General features: G+C 45.6%; 1 protein-coding gene across 1 annotated transcript in view; it reads left to right on the top strand.

Moving 5' to 3' along the window:
• The window catches only part of EIF3A (eukaryotic translation initiation factor 3 subunit A), a 31,901-nt gene extending 20,269 nt beyond the window's left edge, over positions 1-11,632 (top strand). The window contains exons 14-22 of the mRNA XM_069863706.1: positions 229-342; positions 624-746; positions 1,100-1,253; positions 2,188-2,372; positions 3,275-3,363; positions 5,725-6,587; positions 8,043-8,217; positions 8,963-9,132; positions 10,390-11,632. Of these exons, the coding sequence (XP_069719807.1) occupies positions 229-342; positions 624-746; positions 1,100-1,253; positions 2,188-2,372; positions 3,275-3,363; positions 5,725-6,587; positions 8,043-8,217; positions 8,963-9,132; positions 10,390-10,631 (2,115 nt within the window). The 3' untranslated portion in view covers positions 10,632-11,632. The remainder of the gene's footprint in view (positions 1-228; positions 343-623; positions 747-1,099; positions 1,254-2,187; positions 2,373-3,274; positions 3,364-5,724; positions 6,588-8,042; positions 8,218-8,962; positions 9,133-10,389) is intronic.
• Positions 11,633-12,374: the final 742 nt, after the last annotated feature.

Genomic DNA, 12,374 nt, shown 5'->3' with positions numbered 1-12,374 from the left:
GTTCTTGCTTCCTTGCCTAAGTGTGCACTGAGTTGCTGAGATAAGAGGCAGGTTCTTGGTTAGGAGGACCTTAGATGTGATCCAGTGTGGTTGTTCTGTAACAATAATATCAGATTTATTGGAGAAGTCTCCAGATATGAGGGTTCTCTTTGGGAGATGCTGAAGATTGAGTTTCCCGGATTTGTTGTTTGAATTTTGACATTCTGAAGGTACGTTATCTTTATTCAGATTGACTACTTTGAAAGAGCAAAGCGCTTGGAAGAAATACCTTTGATAAAGACTGCGTACGAGGAGCAAAGAGTGCATGACATGGAGCTGTGGGAGCAGCAGGAAGAAGAAAGGGTAAGAATTTTCTGTTCAGATGATGAAATCCATTAGCGATGAAAGAAAAGTAGTGGGGTTTGCTGTCTTTCTCTCCACCTCAGTGCAAGGGAAGAAAGGAAAATTGATATAAAAGGAATTGTTTGCTTCGTGATTTCTTCATGGTGGTGGACAGCAGGATCTTCTGTCTCAGATCTGAAAGAGGAAAAGATCACTTCTCTTTCTAGTGGCTGAGGTAGATTGAATACAAGTATACAGTAAGGTTTTACTTTGTAATTCTTTTAATATTATATACTTTTCAGATCACCACTTTGCAGCTGGAGCGTGAGAAGGCCCTTGAGCATAAGAGCAGACTCTCAAGGATGTTGGAGGACAGAGATTTATTTGAAGCCAGGCTGAAAGCATCACGACGAACAGTTTATGAGGTACACAAGATCTGGTATTGCAAGAAAATATTCCCCTCAAGTGAGGATCTGAACTGCCATGGCAGGGGGTTGGAACTGGAAAGGCTTTAAGGTCCTTTCCAGCCCAACCCATTCTCTGATTCTAGCGTTGTCTGATTGTCCGTCTTCTGAGTAGGAGCATGTTCCATTATGTGAAGTTTATTGCAGAAGAGGTTAAAATGGCAAACAGATTGTTGTTTCCCAGTGGATCAAAATTAGTATGTTGTTGTTAGTTTGTGTTTCTCTGCAGCTTCATTTAGCAATTTGTGTAACCGTTCATCTGGCTCTTAAAAAACATAATACTGGTGGTTTCACATGTGTGTGTTGTGTTTCAGGATAAACTCAAGCAGTTTCAGGAACGTTTGGCAGAAGAAAGGCGCAATCGTTTGGAGGAACGCAAGAAACAGCGCAAAGAAGAGAGACGCATTACTTACTACAGAGAGAAGGAGGAGGAAGAGCAAAGATTACGAGAAGAACAGATGCTTAAAGGTACAACTGAAAACATGATTGTTGTTTTCTGCATCCCTGACCCATTCCAGATGTGTACACAGGTGACTTTTGGTTTACGTGTTTCACTGTCTCAGAGAACATCCCTGTGTTTTCAGTCAGTGGAGAAGACTGTCGCTGCTAGGTGCTGTACCTTTACATTTTAACTAATGCACTCTCTGAATGCTCATGTGGGCAGCGTAGGGATGAAGATAAAACTGTGTAGAAGGAAGGGAAAATTAAAGCAAATTGTGCTTCCTGCCCTCCTCGTCTCCCAGACATGAACAGAGGAGGAAATAAATTAAGGGAGGATAATGAAAAATTGAGTCCTTGAATTTCTTTTAGTCTGAGTTCTGATGCATCTTAAGGAGAATAGAAAGACAGAGGTGTTGGATAAAGAACTGCAGGTGACTCACAGCTTTAACTGTGAATTCCTTTGTCTGGTAGCCTGTTTCAAGGCTTTAGAAGAGAAGAGGTGATGGGCATCCTGTAAGGTAAATTCCTTTCCTGCTTGTCACTTGGTGGATGAAGATTTTCTGTATCGAAGCTCATAGTGATGCAATATTAAAACAACAATCTGACAGAACCCAAGTAGTCCTGACTATCAGATTCCTGACACTGTTAGCTGATGATTTTGTTTGACTGTTTCTGAGGAAGGGATCCTCTGCCATACTTGCAGATATTTTACCTGGCATGTTTGCAGTCTGTACCACAGATAATAAAGATACGGGCATTTGAGCGTTTTCTTTCCTTCCTCACTGTCAAGGTCTCTTTTCCTATTGCTTTGGAGTTAGGCTGCTTCCAGAAAGCATGTTCTGTGATTAAATGTGTCCTGTGAAACACGAGTCAAAGGGGAGCGATTGTATTTTGTAACTGTGGATACAGCAAGGAATGGAATTTATCTTGATAATGCTTTTATTTATTTCTCTACGTGCAGAGCGTGAGGAAAAGGAACGCATCGAGCGTGAGAAACGGGAGCAGGAACAGCGTGAGTACCAGGAACGTGTCAAAAAACTGGAAGAACTGGAGAAGAAAAAACGTCAAAGAGAAATGGAGATCGAAGAAAGGGAGCGTCGTCGAGAAGAAGAAAGAAGAGGTCTGGATGACCCGTTTTCAAGAAAGGTAGGCAAATGCTTCCAGGCTTGTTTTCTTTTTGTTTGTTCCTTCTGTAGATTGTTTGGAAGAAGAAGGTGGGCTATTTTTTCCTCTAGTACCCCATGTAGGTTGTAGTCCCCTTATTGAAGCGTAAATTAGGACAAATAAGAACGCTTTTCATAGAGAAGTTTAAAAACTGAACACCCTTCTATAAAGAGGTGGTGTGATTATGGGAAATCGGGTGTTTTATAGGGTTTACCTAATTTGCTCTTGTTGTGGAACCAAGGAATAAACAGCTGTGTTAAGATAGTGTAAATAATTTGTCTTTGTCCTGCAATGGGGAGAGACATTTTACCTTTATTAAAAAGAGCTATTGATTGCTCTGCGCTGCAGCCAAGGAACCCGTGTGAATAACCACCATCTCTCCTGTTCTGGGCATTGAGGGACCATGTTGTGTAAACCCAGAGCAAAACGGTATTTGTTACAGGGGGGCATTTATTCAGTTACGTTTTCTGATCTGGTTAGAAAGCACAAAACCAAATAAAGGTTTCATTCATTCCTGCTGTCATTAAGCAGTAGCAAAGTGAAACTGTTCGAACATCATCTTGTGTTAACAGGGCAGCAGTGGCTCGCTGTAGCAGTTGTTTATAATCTTTTTGGTGTATTTGCCTGTATCCTGTCCTGCTGGTAAAGGATTTGGTGCAAAGTGAGCCGTATTGTGTTTAAATTCTGCCAGAAACGCTGAACTCAGTCAGTTAAGACCATGCTGAGTTTATTCAAACTCCTGATGGTTCAGTGTCCTGTGCAGTGTAACAAGAGAGTTTTTAATGACCTCTGTGTATTATGCTCTGAAAGGAGTCACTTGTACATTGAAAATCTTCGTTTTGAAGTATTCAGACAGAACGTTTCTAATTTCTTTTGACATTCAGGAATCTCGATGGGGTGACAGGGAGTCTGAAAGCTCTTGGAGAAGAGGTGGTGAGCCTGAATCCGAATGGCGACGAGCACCGCCGGAAAGGTAAGCATTGCATTAGGATCAGCAGTTGTATCAGGCTAAAAATGTGCAGGCTCCCTTTTCATTGCTACTGCTAACGCTGCGCTAACTGAATAGTGTCTCATAGCATGGTTTGGGCTGGAAGGGACCTCAAAGCCCATCCAGTTCCACCCTTGCCACTCTTGCCGCTCGACTCTTGCCGCTGGATCAGGGGCTCCAAGCCCCATCCAGCCTGGCCTTGAACACCTCCAGGATGGGGCAGCCACCACTGCCCTGGGCAACCTGGGCCACGGCCTGCCCACCTTCATTGTGAAGAATTTCTTCCTGATGTCTAATCTAGTCCCTTCTAACCCAAACCGTTCTATCATAATGGAAACTGGGCTGCATTGCTGCCAGTGACTGCTGGTCAGTAATATTCTTAACATTAATACATCCTTCTTCTTGTTAATTATTAGATCGTAGAATGCCAGGTTGGAAGGGACCTCAGGTTCTTCAGTCAGACGCTGTTTGACTCTTAATTTCAGTAAACTTTTTAAAGTGGAAGCTAGGATTCCTAAGAGGGAAGGATGGCAAAAGCTGAAATATGAATAGGAAAGTTGGCAAACGGGAAAAAATATGCAAAAAACTCAAAGAACAGTTTAAAAAATACAGTAATAACAGTTAATAAAACCAGCACCCAAGTATGACTGAATTAAATACTCGTTCATTCAATGAAGTTTATTTCTATGTTTATTATCAAAATAATCAGATTTTTCAAAGATAATGATCTGATTTGACTCCTAAGTGGACATTAACAATCTCCGTGCCATGTTTTTGTCTCACAGCTAAATAGTAATTGCATTTTTGTAAAACCTGGTAATAGGCTGCTTGCCATTCCTCAAAATCTCGAGATGCAGAGTTGTCACAAACAGTTACCTCTGTTTTCACCTCGCCCAGCCTCACATCTGTTGTTTTGCAGCAAGTCCTGGCTGTTCTTTTGTTTACATTTTAGTTGCGCAGGCAATTTCTAAACCTGTGGGGTTGGTTTGTTTTGGTTTCTGAATCCATGGGGTTCAACTCCACTGCACTTTCTCCTCTCCTGCCAAGAAGCAGGTACCAGCATAGCTGTGATGCGCCATTGCTTGTTGCTTTTCAGTGCTGAGGAACCAGCTTAGGAAGGGTAACTTCCTGAAACAAAGGAATTAATCTGGTGACAAAGCTAAGTATATGGTCTGTGTAAAATCCTGTAGACATTAAACTAAACAATGCGTCCAGGGAAGTGACAGGAGTAGGAGGCTGTGACCGTTGCTTGTCTGTGTCTGATCCAAACATTGGTCAAAGATGAACTGATGACTCCATAGCCCAGGGAAAATTCTCACCAATCCTTTACTTCCCACATCTCTCCTAGCAAGGAGAGTCTGTGCTTGCGCAGCCAGAGCCTGGTGTGCCCACTTGCCATCATGGAGTAGCCGTGGATTGAGTAATGCGTTTGCTGCCTTGTCCTGCTGTATCTGTTGTGGCTGCTTGTCAGTGAAAGCGTTGCCAGTCAGTTGGGCAGGAGCTGTGCCAAAGCGTATGAGCAGCTCTGGGATAAGGACTCGAAGAGTTGGGGTTGTTCAGGCTGGAGAACAGAAGTCTCTGAGGAGACCTTATAATGGTCTTCCAGTACCTGAAGGGGCTACAAGAAAACTGCGTACTTCTTACGAAGGCGTGTAGCTATAGAACGAGAGAGAGTGGCCTTAGATTGGAGAGGGGAAGGTTTAGGCTAGGCATGAAGAGGAAGTTCTAAACAATGAGGGTGGGGAGGCCCTAGTCCAGGTCCTAGTCAAGGCCAGGTTGGATGGGGCTTGGAGCCCCTGATGCAGTGGGAGATGTCCCTGACCATGACAGGGGGGTTGGAATTAGATGATCTTTAAAGTCCTTTCCAACCCAAACCATTCTATGATTCTATGGAAACCGGGGCTGGTCCGTAGGTTGTCATGTGCATGAGGAAGGGGGATGCCTACTTGGTGGCTGTGGGTTTTTAATGTTGCTTCTTTGAGACCCAGTTCAAATTTGTCACATTAGGCTTGGCGTAGAAGGCAAACCTCTCCTCTGTTGTGTTGCAGCAGTTGACCAACAGGGGACTGTGGTTATTCCCTTCACACCATTTGTTTTGAAGGAGATAATAAGCCATTCCGTCCTTACTGAAGCTGTAGGGATAGTGACCTACCACTTCTCCATCACAGTGAGGGCTATTACAATACATACGTTTGCAAACTGCAAGCTCTGTAAATGCATCTGTGATCATACATCAAGCGGATACATTCAGAAATGTCTTTGAGGGGTTCAGTAGTGTAGGTCTACGATGTACAGCTTTCCTGAATGTCATCTTTTACTTTTTGTTTGCTCCCTGTGGTTTTATAGAGATTGGCGTCGAGGAGAAGCAAGAGAAGATGAAAGACCTTTCCGGCGTGGGGACGATCTGCCGCGGCGTGGGGACGATCTGCCGCGGCGTGGGGACGATCTGCCGCGGCGCGGGGACGATCTGCCGCGGCGTGGTGCTGCAGAAGAGAAGGAACAACCTTCTGCAGAGTCAGCGGAAGACAGGCCACCCAAGCGTGAAGGGGATGAGGACAGAACACCCAGGCGTGAAGGGGACGAGGACAGGCCGCCCAGACGTGGATTGGATGAGGACAGGCCACCCAGGCGTGGGCTGGATGATGATAGAGGGAGCTGGCGGGCTGCAGATGACGACAGGGGTCCCAGGCGTGGAATGGATGATGACAGAGGTCCCAGGCGTGGGTTGGATGATGACAGGCCTCCCCGACGTAGTTTGGATGACGACAGGCCACCCAGACGTGGAATGGATGACGACAGGCCGCCCAGACGTACTTTGGATGATGACAGGCCACCCAGACGCGGCTTAGATGATGACAGAAGCAGTTGGCGTGCAGCAGATGATGACAGAGGACCCAGGCGTGGGCTGGATGACGACAGGCCACCCCGGCGGGCTTTGGATGATGACCGGCCGCCCAGGCGTGGGCTGGACGACGACCGGGGCAGCTGGCGTGCAGCAGAGGACGACAGAGGTCCCAGGCGCGGGATGGATGACGACAGAGGTCCCAGGCGTGGGATGGATGATGACAGGATGCCAAGGCGCGACGATGACAGGGGGCCGTGGCGTAGCGCAGATGATGACAGGCTCTCCAGACGGGATGACGACAGGGGCCCGTGGCGTGGCGGTGAAGATTCAAGGCCAGGTCCTTGGAGGCCATTTGGTAAACCAGGTAAAACATAATGATACAATCTTCCCTCCAAAGTGTGTGATAACCTAGCAGATAATGGATGAAACCTTGATGGCAGAGATGAGACTATCAACTCTGTTTGGCTAATGTGCAGCAGTGTTGATTGCTTGCCTGGCAGATCACTAACGGTCACACAGTAAAGCCGGTAGTTTACCTGTGTGCAAAATGAAAATATCCAAGCTGGATGTTCTGATGAGAGAGCAACGTTCCCACTAGATGAGCACACCTCAGTCTCTTTCTCTTCCCCCTCTGTCTGAAATTAATATGTGGAATCATTAAGGTTGGAAAAGACTCTAAGCTCATCCAGCCCAGCCATCAGCCTAGCCCCACTGTGCCTGCTAAACCCTGTTCCCAAGTGCCACATCTACACACTTTTTAAACACCTCCACGGATGGAGACTCCACCACTCTTTTCATTGAAGAAATATTTCCTGATATCCATTCTAAACCTCCCCGGCACAACTTGAGGTCATTCCCTCTTGTCCTATCGCTTGTCAGTTGGGAGATGAGACCAACACCCTGACCTCCTTTCAGGCAGTTGTAGACAGCAAGGAGGTCCCTCCTTAGCCTCCTCCTCTCCAGACTAAACAGCCTGAGCCTCCCTCAGCCGCTCCTCATAGCCCTTGTGCTCCAGCCCCTTCCCTGGCTCCGTTCCCCTTCTTTGGACACGCTCCAGAACCTCAAGGTCCTTGTTGTAGCAAGGGGCTCAAAACTGAACCCAGGATTTGAGGTGCAGTCTCACCAGCAATGAGTCCAGGACCAATCACTTTTCTGGACCACTTCTCAGGACCAATCACTTCTCTGGTCCTGCTGGCCACGCCGTTTCTGATCCAGGCTGGGATGCTGGTCGCCTTTTTGGCCTCCTGGCTCACTGGTGGCTCATGTTCAGTTGCTGTCAACCAGGTCCTTCTCTGCCGGGCAGCTTTCCAGCTGCTCTTCCCCAAGGCTGTAATGCTGTACAGGGTTGTTGTGGACCAAGTGCAGGACTCAACACTTGACCTTGTTGAACCTCATCCTTTTGGTGTCAGCCCATCAATCCCTCTGTAGAGCCTCCACACCATCAAGCAGACCAAACCTTCCGCCCAGATCTGTGTCATCCACAAACTTAGTAAGGGAGCACTCGATCCCCCCACCCAAATCATCAATTAAGATGTTGAACAGGTCTGGGCCCAACACTGAGCCTGGGAAAAGCAGCGTGCATAGTAAAGGAAACACTGTGAATGATACCAGTATTTAAAATAGTGATTAAAAAGTGTCTTCACATTGAGCAGCATCTGCAGTGCTTTGTCATAGTTGCCACTCGGTATGTATGCTGCTTACAGGCCTCTAGAGTTGGATCCTCAGGGACTGAGACTTGAAGAACCGGTTTCTGTGAAGGACTCTTTATGTGCATTGAGACCAGAGGCCAGTCACAAATCCCTTTGTTTCTTACTTACAGGGGGATGGAGAGAACGAGAAAAGGCTCGTGAGGACAGCTGGGGGCCTCCCCGAGAGTCCAGACCCCCAGGAGACCGGGAATGGGACCGAGACAAAGATCGAGATGAGAGTGAAAAGGACCGTGAATTTGACAGAGAGAGAGATTTTGATCGAGATGATCGTTTCAGGCGTCCCAGGTTTGACTTCTCTGATTAAATACTTGTAGAATGCTTCTGCTAAAACCATCCCGGAGTGCCCTGATGTTGAAGAAACAACTCAGTGTTGCTGAGCAAGAGGAGCAGTGGGTGGGCTGGATGAAATGAAACTCTTGAAAGCAGTAATTGAATAGTGGCATTTTGGGGCCTTTTGGGTTTGTTGCTTTTAAGAAGCCATTAACTGTTTACTGAAGGAATCCCCAAATACTTTACTGCTTTTTATATTGATTTTAACCTGATACCAAGAGAATTTCACGTCAGGCTCCCGAAAAACAAGAGGATTTGAAAGTATGTCAGTGTGTTAGGGACCTGAAAGTATCTGTGTTGTGATTTCTTATTGCTGCTTTCTATAGCAGTGGAAAAATCTCCACGTTTAGAATCATAAATTGCTTGGAAGAGACCTCAAAGCCCATCCAGTTCCATCCCCTGCCATTGTCAGGGATACCTCCCACTGGATCAGGGTGATCAAAGCCCCATCCAGCCTGGCCTGGAACACCTCCAGGGATGGGGCAAAACCATCAACTGCTCGTGGCAACCTGGGCCCGTGCCTCATTGTGAAGAATTTTGTCCTAGTGTCTGATATAGATCTTCCCCCTTCCAATTTAAAGCCATTCTCCCCCGTCCTATCACTACAGACCCTTGTAAAAAGTCCCTCCCCAGCTTTCTTGTAGAGCCCTTCAGGTGCGGGGAGACCCTTAGTCGTATTTTATGTTTTGAATGGCAAAAGGGATGATGCTGGCTGGAGAAGAGGACCGGCAGAGGAAACTTCCAGCTGGAGAGATTCGGGTCGTCGTGAGGAATGGGACAGAGGTGGTCGTGACATGAGAGAGCGACGCACCGATGACAGAGAGCCACCCCTCAGAAGAGGACCGCCCCTCAGATCTGACCGTGAAGAACGTAGGTGTATTTGGTGTTCCTAAAGGCTTATGTTCACTACAGCTCCTTTGTGTCACTCAGGACAGTGCTGGAAGGTGGTAAAAAGAGAATAAGTTACACTTTCAGCCACTTCACCTCCTTTGTGTAAGCAAAGTAATGGAAAGAAGCTTTAATGTCATTGAGAACTCTTAGCGTTTTCAGTTGCACTCTTTTCTATCAAATTTCACATCCACAGTGGAAGGAGAACTTTTTAAGGATGACATTTCCATACTAGGATTATGTTCAGGGTGAATGGAATTCTTGAACTTAAATTATCAAGATAGATGTCCCAGAAAGTATTTTCTGGCTCGTTTCTTAAAGCCATTAAATTGTAAGGGAACATTTCCAAACAAGGCTTATTGATGGTGTTGATTTTGAAGAATCCTCTATTCCAATAGCATACATGAACCCGTTTTCATTATGTACATTTATTAACCCTTTGTTGTGTTCATAAGCACAGTAACAGCAAATACACTGAGCATAAGATACCACATCTTCCAGTTGCAGCGTTCTCAGGTTCAGGATCCCGTTTGGTGCTCCGTGAACGTGGGAGGGGGCTCTCGGAGGGCAGACCCCAACAGAACGTGGCCCATGGGACTCTGTTGGTGGGAAGGCCGGGGGTTGGATGTGGGGAGTTTGATACACTCACAGGTGGTGGTGCCTGACTGCCTGCTTTGGTGTTTGATGTGGCTTTGTCCACACAGAGCTGGGGTCAAATTCTTAACATCTTTTTTGGGGGAAATGAACAATTCTTTGCATGGTAAAGGATGGTGAATGCTGTTACCAGTAGAGTTGTGCAGTCTGGTGCTGTTTATACCTCTGATCTCAGCAAGCTGAGCAGTGATTCAGGACAGTGAACACCTAAACATTTTCCACAGGTGTTTTTCAGTTAGGATTTTTCTGTTTTCAGTGTTCAGTCACTTCCAAGGAGATGTCTTAGTGCTTTTCTTTCTTCTAAAAATACGGTTGTACATCATAAAGCAACCAACACCAGTAGCACAGTCTTGCTACAGCTGCTGTTTTAAAGATGACACTTGGGTTGCTCATAGCAATCCTGAATCTGAAGAGGCCTGAGTAGTTCCCATCCATTCCTTTGCCACAATATTAACCTATGCTGTTGGCTGCCATCCCCAGCTGCCTCTTGGCAGGGCCGAGAATCAGTAAATCAGGCTGTTGGTGCTGTTTGAACTCTTGATGGAGCGTGACAAAGGTTGTTTTCTTGTTTTCCCGTGTTTGTAGCCAGCTCCTGGCGGCGCGCCGATGACAGGAGAGAGGAACGTGGAGAAGAACGTGACACACCTCGACGATCGGCTCCCGCTCCTGCTGCTCCTCCAGCTTCTGCTACCCCACCAGCATCAAAAGATCGAGAAAGAGACGGGGAGAAGGAGAAGGGTTCCTGGAAAACCGAAAAGGAACGTGAGCCCGTTCGCCGTACTAAAAATGAGACAGATGAGGAAGGTTGGACCACTGTACGGCGTTAAGTGAAAATCACGGGGTTTAACCAATGTTTTAGCTTTGATTTGATCAAATCTGTGGGATTATATTTGTGCTTATAAACATTCTCAAATTGGAATTCTTTAACAAACGTTTTGAGGTAACATGAAAGCATGAGCTTGAATTACTTATCTAGATTGATCATGTGCAAAACTCACAGCAGAAGGTTGGAAATTGAAATGCCAAGGTTTGAAACTTCAAATGGTGCTCATTTGGGGGGTCATTGGTTGCTAAAAGAAAAAGAAGCAAGACTGTCCTGAGTAACACTTCTATCTCGCACCAAAACAGGCTTGACCTTGTTATTTTTAGTCTTTCTTAATTTGGAATGGGGGTATTATCATCACAGACCGTGTGTGTGAACATCTCTCTGTTCACACATTATTGAAAAAGCAGAGATTCTGTAATTAGCCAGAAAAATAGATCTAAAAAGCCCTTTTTTCCAGAGGCATATTTGAGGGCAGGCGGTTTCTGAGAGGCATGTTTCATCACTATCTAAATTCAGTTAGTTGTTTAAATCTGAAATAAATCCAATAACTGTTCTAAGCATTAGCTACACTGTAGGTTTACTTGAATACACGATGCCTACGAGGCTGTCCTGCAGTTATGGTTCCAGTTACGATTTCCTGCTGCAGGGTACAACCCCAAAACATCAAGCTCTTGCAGTTCCAGTGTTTTGGTAAGCATACGGCTCTGTATTTTCCATTGCCAGTAGCAAAACAGCTGTTTCCATTACTGGATAATTCATGCCTTTCAAGGATTTATTATCATCAAATTTAAAATGTGTGGATTTGGTGAAATTGGTGAATCTTTCCCCAATTCTTTGTCTTCAGGGTCAGTTCTTTCCAAATAAGTGATTTGTAGTAACGGCTTCGAAGTGTTGGCTTCGACTCTGGGGTGCGATGATTTAATTATTGGGTCATGCTGAAGCCAGCACAGAACTTGCTGCTGTGTGTTTCTTCAATGATAAATAAAAAACGTAAGGATCAGGTGCTACGGTGTCTTGGCTTTTTAGTGCCTCCCTGTGGTTCAGTTAATGCTGAATGGCTGTTGAACAGGTCTTTTCTGTGCATGTACCTGTTCCTGCACCAGCTGAAGGCAAGTGTGAGAGATGGTTTCTTGCTGAGAAACTTGGTTTAACTTCAGTGTGTGCAAACAAAAGCTGTGCTACTCCCCTTTCCTGAACCTGGGTGCACTGTTTCCCCTTCTCCAGCTGGCAGATATAAAGAGTGGTGCTACCTCCAGTTACATGTTTTTAATTTTAACCAAACCAACTTATTTTTAAATGGGGATGAACTCTGGTGATCACTGCATCAGCTAAAGCTCTGTTCCAGAACTTGTGTTCTTAGCTTCCATTATATGAGACTGTGATAACATTGCAACACCTCTAAAACCCTCAGGACTGGGCAGCTTGAGAAGAGATCTGCAAGATGAGAGCTTTACAGATACACCAGCGCGTTTGTTTATTTTACTGCTTGATTATTTCAGACCGAACACCAACAACAGGGATCAAAACCAACCAGTAGAGCTGCCAACTACTGCTGTAATTATACATCAGCACAAAGTCTGGTTACCTGAAGATGAGAAAAAATGATTTCTCTGTTGCACATTGCTGTGTTTGATTGATTCATGTTTGGTTAAACAGCTCAACCTTTCTTCACTGAAAGGATTCTCGGGCCCTGGAGGTGTTTAAAAGATGGGCAGGTGAAGTGCTTAGGGGATATAGTTTAACA

Source organism: Phaenicophaeus curvirostris, chromosome 9 (assembly GCF_032191515.1).
Source record: "Phaenicophaeus curvirostris isolate KB17595 chromosome 9, BPBGC_Pcur_1.0, whole genome shotgun sequence".
In the NCBI taxonomy this organism is placed as follows: Eukaryota; Metazoa; Chordata; class Aves; order Cuculiformes; family Cuculidae; genus Phaenicophaeus; species Phaenicophaeus curvirostris.
The sequence above is the reverse complement of the archived record's forward strand: the minus strand, read 5'-3'. Positions and strand labels throughout refer to the sequence as shown.